We start from the raw sequence: 13,376 nt of genomic DNA on the forward strand, positions 1-13,376 counted from the left end.
TTTTGAATGTTATCATTATTTTCAAAAAGTTGCGCAAACATCTTTTTTACATTCCATGAACATTTTTCAAATGTGCGGAAAACGCTTTTTGAAAAATCAAGTGAATTATTTCTGGAGATATATGTATGTAGAATATTTTAAATATATAAATGAAAAAAGGAAAAAAACATAAAACAACCAACTAGGGCGGCAGGCTGCACTAAGGCGAGCGCACACCCTTCGTATAGGCGGGATAGGGGAACTTGCCGGGATTTGACGCATTCTGCAATAAACTTCTAACCGGTGGCACAAGCGTCGCTCAGGTGGGCCAACCTATATAGAGACAGAGAGTGTTGAGCAAGCGCTAGCCTTTTTTCTTTTATGTTTTTTTAGGATTTATTTCTACTTTCAATTTGTAGAAATATTGGAATTAATTTATTTTAAGTGTTAAAAGATCAAAAAAATATTTTTGAATATCTGGGAATATTTTCTCAAATTTCAGATTTTTTATGAAATTGCAAATATTTTAAACTTGAAAATTGTTTGAAGACACAAACATTTCTAAAAGTTTAGCAACATTTTCTGAGAATACGAACATTTTTCAAACTTTGGAAAATGTTTACGAATACATGAATACTTTTGTGCTGTCAATAATTTAAAGAGAGAGCATTTCAAATAATTTTGGGAACATTTTTGAAAACAGGAATATTTTCTAAAATTTCAGGATCATTTCTTTAAACATGAACAAAGTTAAGAAAAGTTAAGAGAGAGCATTTCAAATAATTTTGGGAACATTTTTGAATACATGAATTTTTTTATTATTATTACTCCATTAACCCTTTTTGCAAGTGTGATTTTTTGGATAACTCGAAATATTTTTTAAAAGTTGAGATTTTTATGAAATTTAGAACATTTTCTGGACTTTTATTAAAAATTCTGAACTAACCAAAACAAAACTGTTAAAGGAAAACAAATAGATTATGAAAACCCGGCCTGGAACCCTAGTGCTCGTTTTGATCCGCCGGTGCGAAGGGCCGGCTACCCGATGGTGGAAACTAGCAACTGTATTCGCAAACAACTGATCTAGTTGTTCATGTGTCGTGTTCATTGATTTTAAATAAATCGCATGAATGAAAGAAACTTGTGATGTGACTCTCTCTTGTATTTTTACTTCGAGAATGTGCAGTCATGTTTTGTTTATTTGCAACGTTTTTCCAGGGAAGGACAATAAGTTGATTAATTGCCCAAATTACGTTCTGCAGCTACTCTCTCGTGTACCTGGAAAGGAACCGTGCCTAGAAGAGTAATGTTCCCATAATAAAGCATGTAAGATTCAGCCAGCGCCTTGGCCATCAAGTTACTGCTCCTAGTAGTAGTATTCACCAGACTTGGGATGCAAACATCAAATTTATTCATATGTTGCTTGATATCGTTAACGACCTAAGAGATTTCAGCTCTGCCCTGGCCACCGCTATCCACGGTCTTCACGACGGCCGCACAAGCAGCTTCCAGGACACTATGCATATGTGATGGTTCTTTTCGCGATCAGTGTGGCGCACGTTCACCGAGGCAGCCCACTGTTTAGACGTACTGCTACTAACCTGCAAGTTGCAGCTTAGCCTGATTACAAGACAAGGACCAAATGCTTTTTCCTTTTTCACCGATTCAGTATTGTGTCCAGGGCTTCCGTTGATTTCCCTCTCATAACCTACTCAGAAACTCAACAAGCCTAGAAACGGATTCCTTGCCATTTCCATGAATAGAATGATTGCGAAGGTGCCAAGGTCTCCATAAAATTAACAAAAGTTTAACCCTGACTTCTTCAGAATAGGTGCTTAACCAAATTTGGAGCCAATCCTCACCGGTATACCCGGAATGATTCCTCTATCAGCAGGTCCCGATATGTTGTCATGGCATTTCTGAGAGCTTTACTCTTTGTGCAAGACATTACGGCGTGGTATTCATCTTTCTCCCCATTCTCACGTAGTATGTCGCAAATACTATCCTTCACAATTGTTCTTTTGAACCTGTTGTTTTTTTGTGGCCAGAGAATTGGAGGCCACTCTCCAGCCGAAGATTTTGACTTTTTTTCTGGCACATTCCCTTTCCATAATCCAGATAAACTGTGATACGAAGAAAAGCGCAACCTAGAAATAAACCAGCGGGAGGAGATGAAAAGAATCACATATAGGTTGCGCTATTCAAGGAGTTCTAGTTTCACATTTTTTTGAAAAATGTTTAGCCGACCAAATGAATATATATCGCTTGACTGATCAAAACTTGAAGTAAATAATGATGTACTTTCTGAACAAAGGTGATATATGCTGACACAATGTTAAAAAACCAAAAAAATGCCAAAAATAATGGGAAAAAAGACAACACGGCCATTTTTTGGGAGCTCCTATACAGCGCTGGTGGCGCCAGTTAACGATCCGGTGCCTGCAGCGCTGCTAGCATGGGCCGGCTCACTGGCGTGCTGCCCTAAGTTTTTTTTAGTGTTTTTTACGAAAATAAAAATATGAAATGAAGAAAGGTTTACAGATTTAAAGAACAAAAGTTCATCCATTTGAAAAAATATGTTCATATCTTTAAAAAAGGTTCATAAATCTTGAAAAAGTTCATCAATTTGAAAAAAAAGTTCATTCAAATTGAAAAAAAGTTCATCCATTTTAGCAAAAGTTCATTAAATTCGAAACAATTTCATAGAAGTTGAAAAAAAAGTTCATGTATTTTTAGAAAAAGTTCATGGAACTGAAAAAGAAGTTCATAAATCAAAAAAGCTCATCCATTTTCAAGACATATGTTCATTAAATTTCTAAAAAGTTCATCAATATTCAAAAAAGTTCATCAATCACAAAAAAGTTCACAGAATTTTCAAAAAAAACGTCTATGGGCGCCTAGATGGGCCGGCCCATTTATGGATGCCACAGGCGCCAGTTAACAAAATGCACGTTAACTGGCGCCTGTAGCACCAAATAGGAAATGCCCATTTTTTTTAGCGAAGTGAGAGTGGGTCACTTTTATACATTTGAAAAAAAGGCTCAAATAAAGCCCATGCAACCAGGCCACCTCGTCGAGCGCACCGTTTTCTGAAAGAGCCCTCTCGACGGAGCGTGTTTTCCACCCCCGGACATGGCTATGTCTTGCCTCACGCGAGACCGTCGACCGGCTCGTCTCAAGCAGGGCGTATGTGGGCCGGCCTAGTTATTCTTTTTTTACACTTGGAAAATATTGTAAATATGTCTAATTTTAAATGTTTGTGTCATTTAAAGGTTTCACACATTTAAAAAATTATAACATTTTAAAATATGTTACGTAATTTTAAAAATGTTTCGTACCAGTAAAAAATGACCGTGACATTTTTTTTCATCAGTTTATTAATATTTGATCTTTTTAAGAATTTTTTTTACAATGTAAAAAATGTTTGAGTAGTACAAAAAATCTCATACCATTAAAAATGAACCTGTATTCAAAATGTTTAACATATATTCAAAAAAGTTCAAAACATGTATTTGAAAAAAAAATCGTCATCTATTTCAGAAATGTTCGACATGTGTCGAAAAAATATTTCACATGTATACCAAAAATGTATAGTGTGTATTGAAAAAAGTAGACATGCCATGAAAAAAAATAAGTAAACGAGAAAAGAAAAAAAGGTAAGGAAACAAAAGAGGGGAAAAGAAATTTTTTTCGCTTTGAAGCTTCTAAAACTCCTCCCGAAACCGGTTTGACGGGCTGGCGCACTAAGACATGAGATGTCAGCCTTCATTCTGTCAAGATCATGGTAATTTCTTTACCATCATCTTTCCTATCAATTGATTCTGTAGTAAACACTGTTAAATGGCCGGCCCTCGTTACGTCTGAAAATGTGCTTATCAACTGGAACAGGAGGAGCTTTCTGTTAGCCTTTGCACCGGACAAGAATACTGGCCCAAGCAGAGCATCATGTTTCCGCAACCAACTCTGGCGAGGATCTTAACTGGAGCGCCAATCAACGCTCCTAACAGCTGGGTGAACTAATTTTGGTTCAGTTCCTCTAGAATTTGAACTAGTCTTAATTTACTCCAGGTATTTTTCGTATTAAAAGATTCATCACAAGTTCTTGCGTTGAATAAGATTACTCGCGCAAACATACACCTGACAAAAATATACTTATTATATACACGACTCCATGGCATTAAGATTGCAAATTCTTCAGTTTGCATCAAATGATGGATATATACTACAGAGTACAGATAGGCACACTGAAATTTTTTCAGCACCTTAGACTACATACATGACAATAGTCGTCTTTGCCAAATAGATAGGAAACCAAAAAACAGAATCACCGTGCTGGTTTATTTAATGAGCCTTTTAACAGAATCACCGTGATGGTCCATTAAACCAAAAAACAGAATCACCAAGATTACCGATATCAAGATTTTCCAACTCCATGCATAGTATAGCTGCTTTTTATTTTTCTACGAATCACCGTGCTATTTTATTTAATGGACCATCAGTTAAAGCAATACAGTGGGGGAAATACATAAATGAGCCTTAGCTAATACAAACTCCACTAATGTTTTTCTCAGCACATTGCTAGCAGTTATATCAGTTTAACTTCTTCCTTGATTTATGTAATTGATACATAACCAAGGGAGCTATCAGTTAAAGATCCTCAATGACATTAGAGCCATATCACATCGACTTCAGAACAAGGGAATAACAAGACTTGCGACGGAAATACCTAGAATGAAACTAGAAGATGTGGCGGAAACAGATTTCTTCAGTTAATGATCTCTTCCTCTGATGGTCTTGCTTGCGCCTGCGCCTTGTCTTCAGTCCCTGAGCCTGATGCAGCTACTTCATGGTCCTCCTCCGCATCTACCAGGCCGGCTAAACAAAATGAAGGGAGGAAGCAACAGAATTAAATAATTATGAAAAATTAGTGGGAAGACCAAGCAGAGCAGTTGTGTCGATTCACCTCCTGATTCAGATGGCATGCTGGTCAAGAAGTATCGTGACAACATATCCCTTGCCCTGATAGCGTCCTCACTTTCGACCTGCCGCACGTCCTCACAGTAATATGAATCCTCAATGCTCGGCATGGCTGCATCATCCTCCATATCTATGACTATGTTATGCAAGTAGCAGCAAGCATGGATTGCTTCAACTAGAGTGTCCGTATTGACAGGGCATGACGGCTCTCCCTGCAGATACTTCCATGTGTCTCTTAACCTTGCCAGCGCTTTCAGTGCACAATTTGTGGCTCTGGAATGTCTCCTATTGAACTCTGCCTTGAAGTCTGAGAGGTCTTCTTCCTGGTAAGGTGTGAGTAGCCACGGGAGAAGAGGGTATCCTGCATCACCAATTATGTACTCCCCGACTTCTGATCCATCTAATCCCACCTTCAGCTTGCTGCCATTCAGCCAACCGCCCTCCTCGCACTTCTTGAACAAATAAGATTCATGCAAAATGCTCGACTGGTTCATGCTGCTTATCGGACCCCACCAAATGTTCCTGAACCTCATCTCTGGATCAATGACGAGCTGGACTAGGATGCTGTCATTCTTCTCGCGGTCCCAGTTTGGTCCAAATGGGATGTGAGTTGTACATATAACACCGCAGCAATTATGCATATTGTGGATCTTGTCAAACATCGACTTGAACTTATCCATTTCACTGGACTCTGTCCAGCGCAAGTTGCGCCTTGCTCGCTGCCACACAGCAACAGCGAAGCTCTCAGTTACCAACAAGACTGTTGACTCCTTCATGCCAACAGAGGATCCTATGGTCTCTGTTGGCTCACTAGAGTGCAACCTTTTCAGAGCAATGGCTACGCGGTCTTCTAAAGCCAGTAACCTCCCATCATCAAAGGTGTAGCTGTTCATATCTTTTAGTGACGGCACATAAACCAAGCTGCAGATGTAGCTAAAGGTTTTTCTCGTCATTTTGAAGACAGACTCAAATCTTTGTGTGTCCTCAAAATGAGTTAAGGTTCCTGCATGAGAAGAAAACATAAATGTGGTCACACAATTCATAATTTGCATGGAAGAGTTCAACTGTGATATTTGAAAAAAATACTGAGGTCCAGAAATCACATATGAGCTATAATTATTAAAAGAGATTACTCTCTATTTTCAATCTGGATATAACCATTACAAAAGGATGAAAAACTAGTTGTCTAATGTCTATTTTCTTTAGAGAAAAAGCTAGTCATATCTTTGTTGACATTACTATCACATTTTGTTGGCCTACCCTGGAAGGGCATCTGCACGGAGAATATATTCATACTTCAACATACAAATGAAAGATAGAAAACAAAGAGAACAAAATAACACAAACAGACAAGTTAAGATGAATGAGCAATGCTAATTTACCTTTTGACATGAAAGCAGAGAGGTTGACATTCGTCTCCAAGTTGCAGGGGGTTGCTGTGTACAAGGCATACCATTTTTTCGAATTATCTCCTTCACGTGCATATGCCTTTACATGCTCAACCTGGCTGAACTTGTCCCACTCAGGACCAGATTGTCCCATGGCTATGGAAGCGAGCAGTGCTAGGCTACAATGTAGCTCCAAATGCCTTGGGTTTATACCTCCCATGTATTTTGGAAATGTTTCCATGTCTTTGTCCGTGAGTATGAGCCTCTGGAGTGCGGGAACACCCTCCAACATCTTCAATTTTGAGCAGTGGGTGATAATAAGCTTCTGCAGTCTGGGGAGATTGGCTATCCTCTCCATGTCAGGGTTTCTATGCAGTTCCAGGTCAACCAGATATGGAAAGTTCTGTAGAGAAGTGAGAGCCTGGACATATTTTATGGATAATTTTTTCAAAGCTCTTGCCTGGAAGGCAAGGCCAGGAGGAAGACATGACAATTTGCAGTGTGTTAGCAAAAGTTCCTGCAAGACAGGAAAGGCCGGGACTTGCTCCTCCCACTCCCACTCCTCCCATTCCACCATTACTATAAAGTTCATTGAATACAATCTCGGAAATGCATCCACCATCTGGGAAGGACATGGACCGTGGCCATGGTAGGACTGGATGAATTCAGGCCCAACACGCCTGATGGCCGGAGCACGTCGGATCTGAATGAACTCCAAATAGGGGAACTGACACAAGCCATCAGGAAGTTGTGTGCAGCAAGTTAGGTCCTCAATGAACAGAATCCTCAAGCACTCAAGGGGCACAACTGATGATGACATCATCCAGCTTGGGAACCATCGGCCAAAATATCCTTTGATGTAAAGATATTCTAACCCGGGCGGAGGGCAGAGCTCATCAAATACCTTCTTGATTAGTTGCTGCCCTTCGTGAGAGACACCATCTTCCTCTTTAATCAGCCCATCATCTTGCAATCTACTACCACAATACAAGGATAGGTCGGTAAGATGCACCTTCTCACCAAGCTTTACCTTTGCTGCAGACGAGGAAGAAGTTACATTCTTCAGCCCCCTTATTCCAACATGCCGAAGCTGATAAAGAGGGCCCAACTCTTCCAAGCTGCACCAATCACCATCCACCTGGGCTGGAAAACCACGTACTATCCTCAGGTTTGTTAGAGCACAAAACCCCCTTGGTATGCCATTTATACTTGTGTCACTGAAGTTAACAGACCTTAGCTGCCCTAACTTCACAATGCTATCTGGAAGATTCACAAATTGTTGGCATCCAAAAAGGCTAATGTACTGCAAGAATTTCATCTTTCCAATGCTATCCGGCAGACTAGATATGTCCGTGTTTTCTAACGACAAGTACCTCAGGTGCTTGAGTTCTTGAAAAGATTCAAGCAATGCTACAACATGTGCAGAAGTTATACATAAAGTTCGTAAACATGGAAAAGTACCTAAAGAATCAATAGGCTTCATATTTATGTGGCCAACTGATATTAGTGTTCTCAATGTCTTTTGTGCCTGTAGAGAACTCCAGTCTAACCCATTTGATTCCAATGCTTTGCTTTCTAGAGATAGCCGAAGAAACTGATGTGCACTAAGTTTACTAGCAATATTAGTTTCTCCACTGTGAGCTGCTAGTGCCTCATCTCTAGACACAAATTGAGCAAATGAGCGTACGACATCATGCATGTTGCAGATAGATTGATCAACATATCTTACATTTGGCTCTATTAGGTTCCTCAATATCAGCTCCTTATAGTACTTCCTTCCTAGTTCTTCCAAGTCGTGTGAGGATCCATGAAGAAATCCTTCACTAATCCACATGCCAATGATATCATCATCACAAAACAATCCATTATTAGGGAGAAGAGAGTAGTATAGGAAGCATTGTTTCATGGAAGAAGACAGATCTTCATAGCTCAAATATATTGCACGGTTTAGTGCTTCAGGCATTTCAGATACCGACCACATAGAATCATCCAGAACCATCTTCCACTCCCGCTGTGTTTTATCCTTCTGACACAAGAGTCCCCCCATTATTTTGAGAGCAAGAGGCAAACCGTCACATTTTCCTATGATTTGCAACCCAATATCCTTTAGCATATCAATTTCACGTCCAATTGTCGAGACTATCTACAAGCAGTTTAACCAATAGTCAATGCAGAGAAGCTTGCCTTTTTAGAATAGTAGCGGTTACTTAGCCGCTAGTGTCAATTCAATGTTAGTCAATAATTAGCTTGTGAAGAAAAGAAGCTAATAAAATACCAGTTAATGTATTACTTAAACTAAGTTGTCAAGTGAATGAACTGATAACCAGGGATGTCGCTATCTCAACCGGGTTATCTAGCACGTGAGCTACTATCATCAGAACAAGATGACAAGGACGTAAGTGCTAAGCTGTATTCTGATCTTTTGTATCATATTAATATTTTCTAAATTACCCGCATCTGTAACATGGACAGGGTGGCCTATGTCTATTGATTGGCCTGGGCATGCTTCCATGTGATTCTAGTTTCTACTGATTACAGTTATGTTGCCGCTTCATGTGGGTTTATTGACACCTCCAGCCAAACACAACTGAATTTTGGTCCAAGGATTGAGCATATATTTGTGAGCATGGTGGTAGAACAATAACACCTTGCTAGTTTCTTACATTTATACCATGTCCCAAATTATACATACTGTTTGGACTTGCATTTCTTGTCGACCACATATATCCTTTTTTTTACTTTCTACTTCATTTGTATATACAAGGCCACCTTGTAGTTTGGGTTTAACTTTGACCATTGATTTGACCAATAAAAAAAAATATATATAGAGAGAGATACTAAGCTCTCATGATTTGAAACGTTCTAGTGCTTCAGGGGTTATGGGGTCACTGTGGGCCCTGCATGTAAGGTTGTGTGCTATTAATTTTATTTCTCCTTTTTTCTCCACACATTTTAATTCATGAGTGCTTATTGAAATTTGTCAACCTCTTCTCTTTCCGTGTTTCGACCCTGATGTCAGCCGGCGGCTGCCATGGATCCATCACGGACCTTTGTGCGGGGCCTCGTTGCGGGTGGAAGAGGTTGCTCCGAGCGCCATTGAGCCACAAATTCGTGCTCACAGCCTCCGCGCCCGTCGGGGCCGTGCGGCCGTGGGGAGGTAGGGACAGCGGATTTGCTACCTGTTGTCGGTGGGGAAGAAGCACCGCCGTCCTTGCAGCCAAAGGTAGTTTCTCTAGTAGTTTTCGTGCGTTTTAATTTTAGGACGGGTGATATGTAGATTAAATCGCGGATTAATATTTTTTAGATGGATAATGATTGAAGTTCGTCGTCCTCATCGTCGTCGGATGATTCCGACATAGAGGATATGCTTTTCGACAACGATGTCGAGCACCTTGACTTCTTGTATCTCGTCCAAGAATTTGAGGCTGGCAAGAAGAGAAAGCGTCGAAGGAGAGCCTTGGCGCAACGGTAAAGTTGTTGCCTTGTGACCATGAGGTCACAGGTTCAAGTCCAAGTCCTGAAATCAGCCTCTTACAGAAATGTGGGGAAAGATTGCGTACTATAAACTAAAAGTGGTCCGATCCTGCACAAGCGACAGGTACGTGCACTGGGCTGCCCTTCAAGAAGAGAAAGCGTTGAGGATCGACGATTGACCATCTTTGCATTTCGCGCAACTGAGCTCTCAGCCATTCCATGTGCATGAAAGCTTACTTCACCGTGGCACCGACCTATCCGACTCACCTCTTCTAGGCGTTATCGAATGCTTAGATCTCTTTTTGTTCGCATTGTCGAAGCTTGCGAGCAGAACTGTCATTTTTTCACTCTCAGGAGGAATGCCGTCGGTTTGCTTTGGTTTAGTTCACACCAAAAGATATCGGCGGCAATGAGAGTGTTAGCATATGGAAATCTGGCTGAGTACACCGATAAGTATCTTCGCATTGTAGATGATACCACACTCAAATGCGTGCGGGTGTTTGCCAACGTTTAGATCTAGGGGTTTTGGTCCCGAGTATCTCCGAGCTCCCAATGAGGACACAAAGAAGTTGATGGCGATGAATGAAGCAAGAGGATGGCCGGGCAATACACCGGCCCATGGTTGCCAGAAATCCGGGTCATTCGGGTTGTGGGATGAGGAACGAGGTCGTGGGTCGCCACCCCTCCGGAACAAGGTGCGGCGCAGGGTTATACATCTTCGATACATCATTTTGGGACATGGATCACGCCCGATAATTATGGGTCGATGACATGGTACGATACATGACATGGAGGGAAAGCTTGCGTTGTTTTTCTTCAAATAATTGTGATATTCTTATGATATTTCCTAATATTGCGTAGATGGAAAATCTCGCCCAGAATTTCGCATCTACCACAGCCCACCAGCCCACTTCCTACTATTTCACCACCCCATGAGATACTTTCCTTTGGGCCGCAATTCTTCTTACCTTCTTCACTGAAGTCGTGCCTTCCCTAATCCTAAGTTCCTGACCAAGCCGTGGCCAGCAAGGCGGCGACGACCATAGTGGATCACAGAAGGGCAGGGCATTGTTAGATCTTCTAGCCGGGGTACTCAGAAATGGCGGGAGAGGGACATGCGACAGCTTGACGTCCGGACAACAGACGAACAGACTTCAAAATCTTGCGCAGAGCGGATTGCCTGGTAAACCTCCATGAACTAGTTCTTGTAATATTGTTCATGTGGTCTTGCTTTTGCAAATTCGGGATCATCCTAATCGATTTGGCTCACAATCCATCCACTGACCCTGGTCAACCCCATGTTATTCCCGACCCTCGATCCGAGTCGATTGGCCCTGGGTCAAGGAAGCACCATCATACCGCAAACTAAGCTACTATGCATCGGCCATAAACGTGATCCTGCTATTGTGCTCGAAGCCATGGCTTCGCATGACTTGTGGATTTGGCATTACTTCTTTGGTTTGCCGGGTTCTCTCAATGATATCAATGTATAACAGAGATCACATCTTGTGCTCGGCTTGCTAGTGGAGATGCTCCGGCTTGCAACTACACCGTCAATGGACATGACTATACCATGGGGTATTATCTTGGCAACGGTACCCTTAATGGTCAACATTTGTGAAGACCATCAGTAAGCCAAAAGTCAAGAAGCAAACTATTTTTTCCCAAGCACAAGAAGCATGCCGAAAGGATATCGAGAAGGCATTTGGTGTGTTGCAAGCTCAGTTGCCATTGTGCGAGATCCTGCTCACTTCTGGGATAAGAAATCACTCTCAAATATCATGACTGCATGTGTAATTCTACACAATATGATTATTGAGGATGCTATGACAATATTGGTAGTCGTGTCAAGCCTGCCAGGAACCAGGATAGGATCAATGCATTTCTGGTGACCTACCGGCAAATTGAGGACAATGTTGCACACACCAGCTCTGTGATGATCTCATTGAGCACCAACACCAGCTGTATGGGAGGTAGACTCCCATTTTGTTCATTTGATCTTAGTTTTATTCATGTGTGATTTGAACCATTCTTTTCATTCCGAACCATTCGTTATTATTTTAATTATTCGAATTTGAACATTCGTTGTAATTGAAGTCCGCCTATGTTGTCTCAACATAGCCAGTGCCAAGCCCGGGTAAAGGAGGAGGGTTGTGATATGTTTGGTGAGCCAACGTCAAAACTCAACCACTCTTATGGAGATGAAACCCAAAAGAAAATCGTTGGGGCATAATCCTATCAGCGACGCGCCATATCGAAACCCGGGTGTGGTGTTAAATGGGAAAGGGTCGGGTCGTCACCCCTTGGTAGTGCGCCGTATCTTGATATAGATACAATCTCAAGTGAGCAAGGATCGGGTCATCGCATCCTTAGTGGTGTGCTACATCAGTGTGTGGGTGCAGTGGAAGGGTCTTCACATTTGAATCGACGAGTGCGAAGGGTAAGGAAGCTAGACGAGCCTAGGAGGGTTCGTTTAGGTAGCTAGAACGTAGAGTCCCTTACAGGTAAGCTTTAGGAGCTAGTTGATACAGCGGTGACGTGAGGAGAGGTGTTGATATCTTTTTTGCCCAAGAAATCAAATGGAGGGGACAGAAGGCGAAGGAGGTGGAGGATACCAGCTTCACGCTATGGTACACGGGGACGGCTACGAACAGAAATGGATTAGACATCTTGGTCAACAAGAGCCTCAAGTATGGAGTGGTAGACGTCAAGAGGCATGGGGACCGGATTATCCCGGTCAAGCTGGTAGTTAGAGGCTTTGTTCTCAATGTTATTAGCGTGTATGTCCCGCAAGCAGGCCACAACGAGAACACCAAGAAGGAGTTCAGGGAAGGCCTGGAGGACATATTCAGGAGTGTACCTATTGGCAAGAAGCTCTACATAGAAGGAGACCTCAATGGCCACGTGGATACATCTAATAATGGTTTTGAACGGGTGCATGAGGGCTTTGCTCTAGCCTACGACATGGTCATAGCTAACACTCTCTTTAAAAAAGAGAGAATCACATCTAGTGACTTTTAGCAGTGGTCAACACTCTAGCCAGGTTGATTTCTTCCTCTCGAGAAGAGAAGACAAGCGTGCTTGCCTAGATTGTAAGGTGATACCTGGAGAGAGCGTTGTCCCTGAACATAAGTTTGGTGGCTGACTTCCGCTTTTGGATTCGCGTCCAACAGGATAAGTCTGCAAAAGTCGCTAGAACGAAGTGTTGGAAGCTCGAGGGGGAGTAGCTCAGGCATTCAAGGAGAGGGTCATTAAGGAGGACCCTTGGGAGGAAGGAGATGATGCAGACAATAAGTGGATGAAGATTGCGACTTGCACACGTAAGGTGGCCTCCGAGGAGTTTGGAGTGTCTAAGGGAAGTAGAAGCGAAGCTAAAGATACCTAGTGCTAGAACTATGATGTTCAGAAGGCTATTAAGGAGAAGAAATATTGTTTCGGACGCCTTTACCTGGATAGGGGTGCAGACAACATAGAGAAGTACAAGGTGGCAAGGAAGGCCGCAATGCGAGCTGTGAGTGAAGCAAGGGGTCGGGCATATGAGGACCTCTACCAGCGGTT

General features: G+C 41.9%; 1 protein-coding gene across 1 annotated transcript; it reads right to left on the bottom strand.

The window, feature by feature from the left end:
- Positions 1 to 4,499: 4,499 nt before the first annotated feature.
- Positions 4,500 to 5,940, bottom strand: LOC123135712 (protein ALP1-like). The gene is made up of 2 exons (XM_044554896.1): positions 4,943 to 5,940; positions 4,500 to 4,854 (listed from the first exon to the last, which is right to left on the bottom strand). The coding sequence occupies exons 1-2, from the start codon at positions 5,907 to 5,909 to the stop codon at positions 4,745 to 4,747; spliced, it is 1,077 nt and encodes a 358-aa protein (XP_044410831.1). The 5' UTR covers positions 5,910 to 5,940; the 3' UTR covers positions 4,500 to 4,744.
- Between the last annotated feature and the right edge of the window lie 7,436 nt (positions 5,941 to 13,376).

This window comes from Triticum aestivum, chromosome 6B (assembly GCF_018294505.1).
Source record: "Triticum aestivum cultivar Chinese Spring chromosome 6B, IWGSC CS RefSeq v2.1, whole genome shotgun sequence".
Taxonomy (NCBI): Eukaryota; Viridiplantae; Streptophyta; class Magnoliopsida; order Poales; family Poaceae; genus Triticum; species Triticum aestivum.

What these genes read in the sequence shown, in the direction of transcription:
- LOC123135712 (XM_044554896.1), bottom strand. Translation starts at nt 5,909, where the DNA reads ATGACGAGAAAAACCTTTAGCTACATCTGCAGCTTGGTTTATGTGCCG. An exon ending in CATGCCATCTGAATCAGGAG is followed by an intron (nt 4,855 to 4,942) that starts GTGAATCGACAC and finishes CATTTTGTTTAG; the next exon opens with CCGGCCTGGTAGATGCGGAG.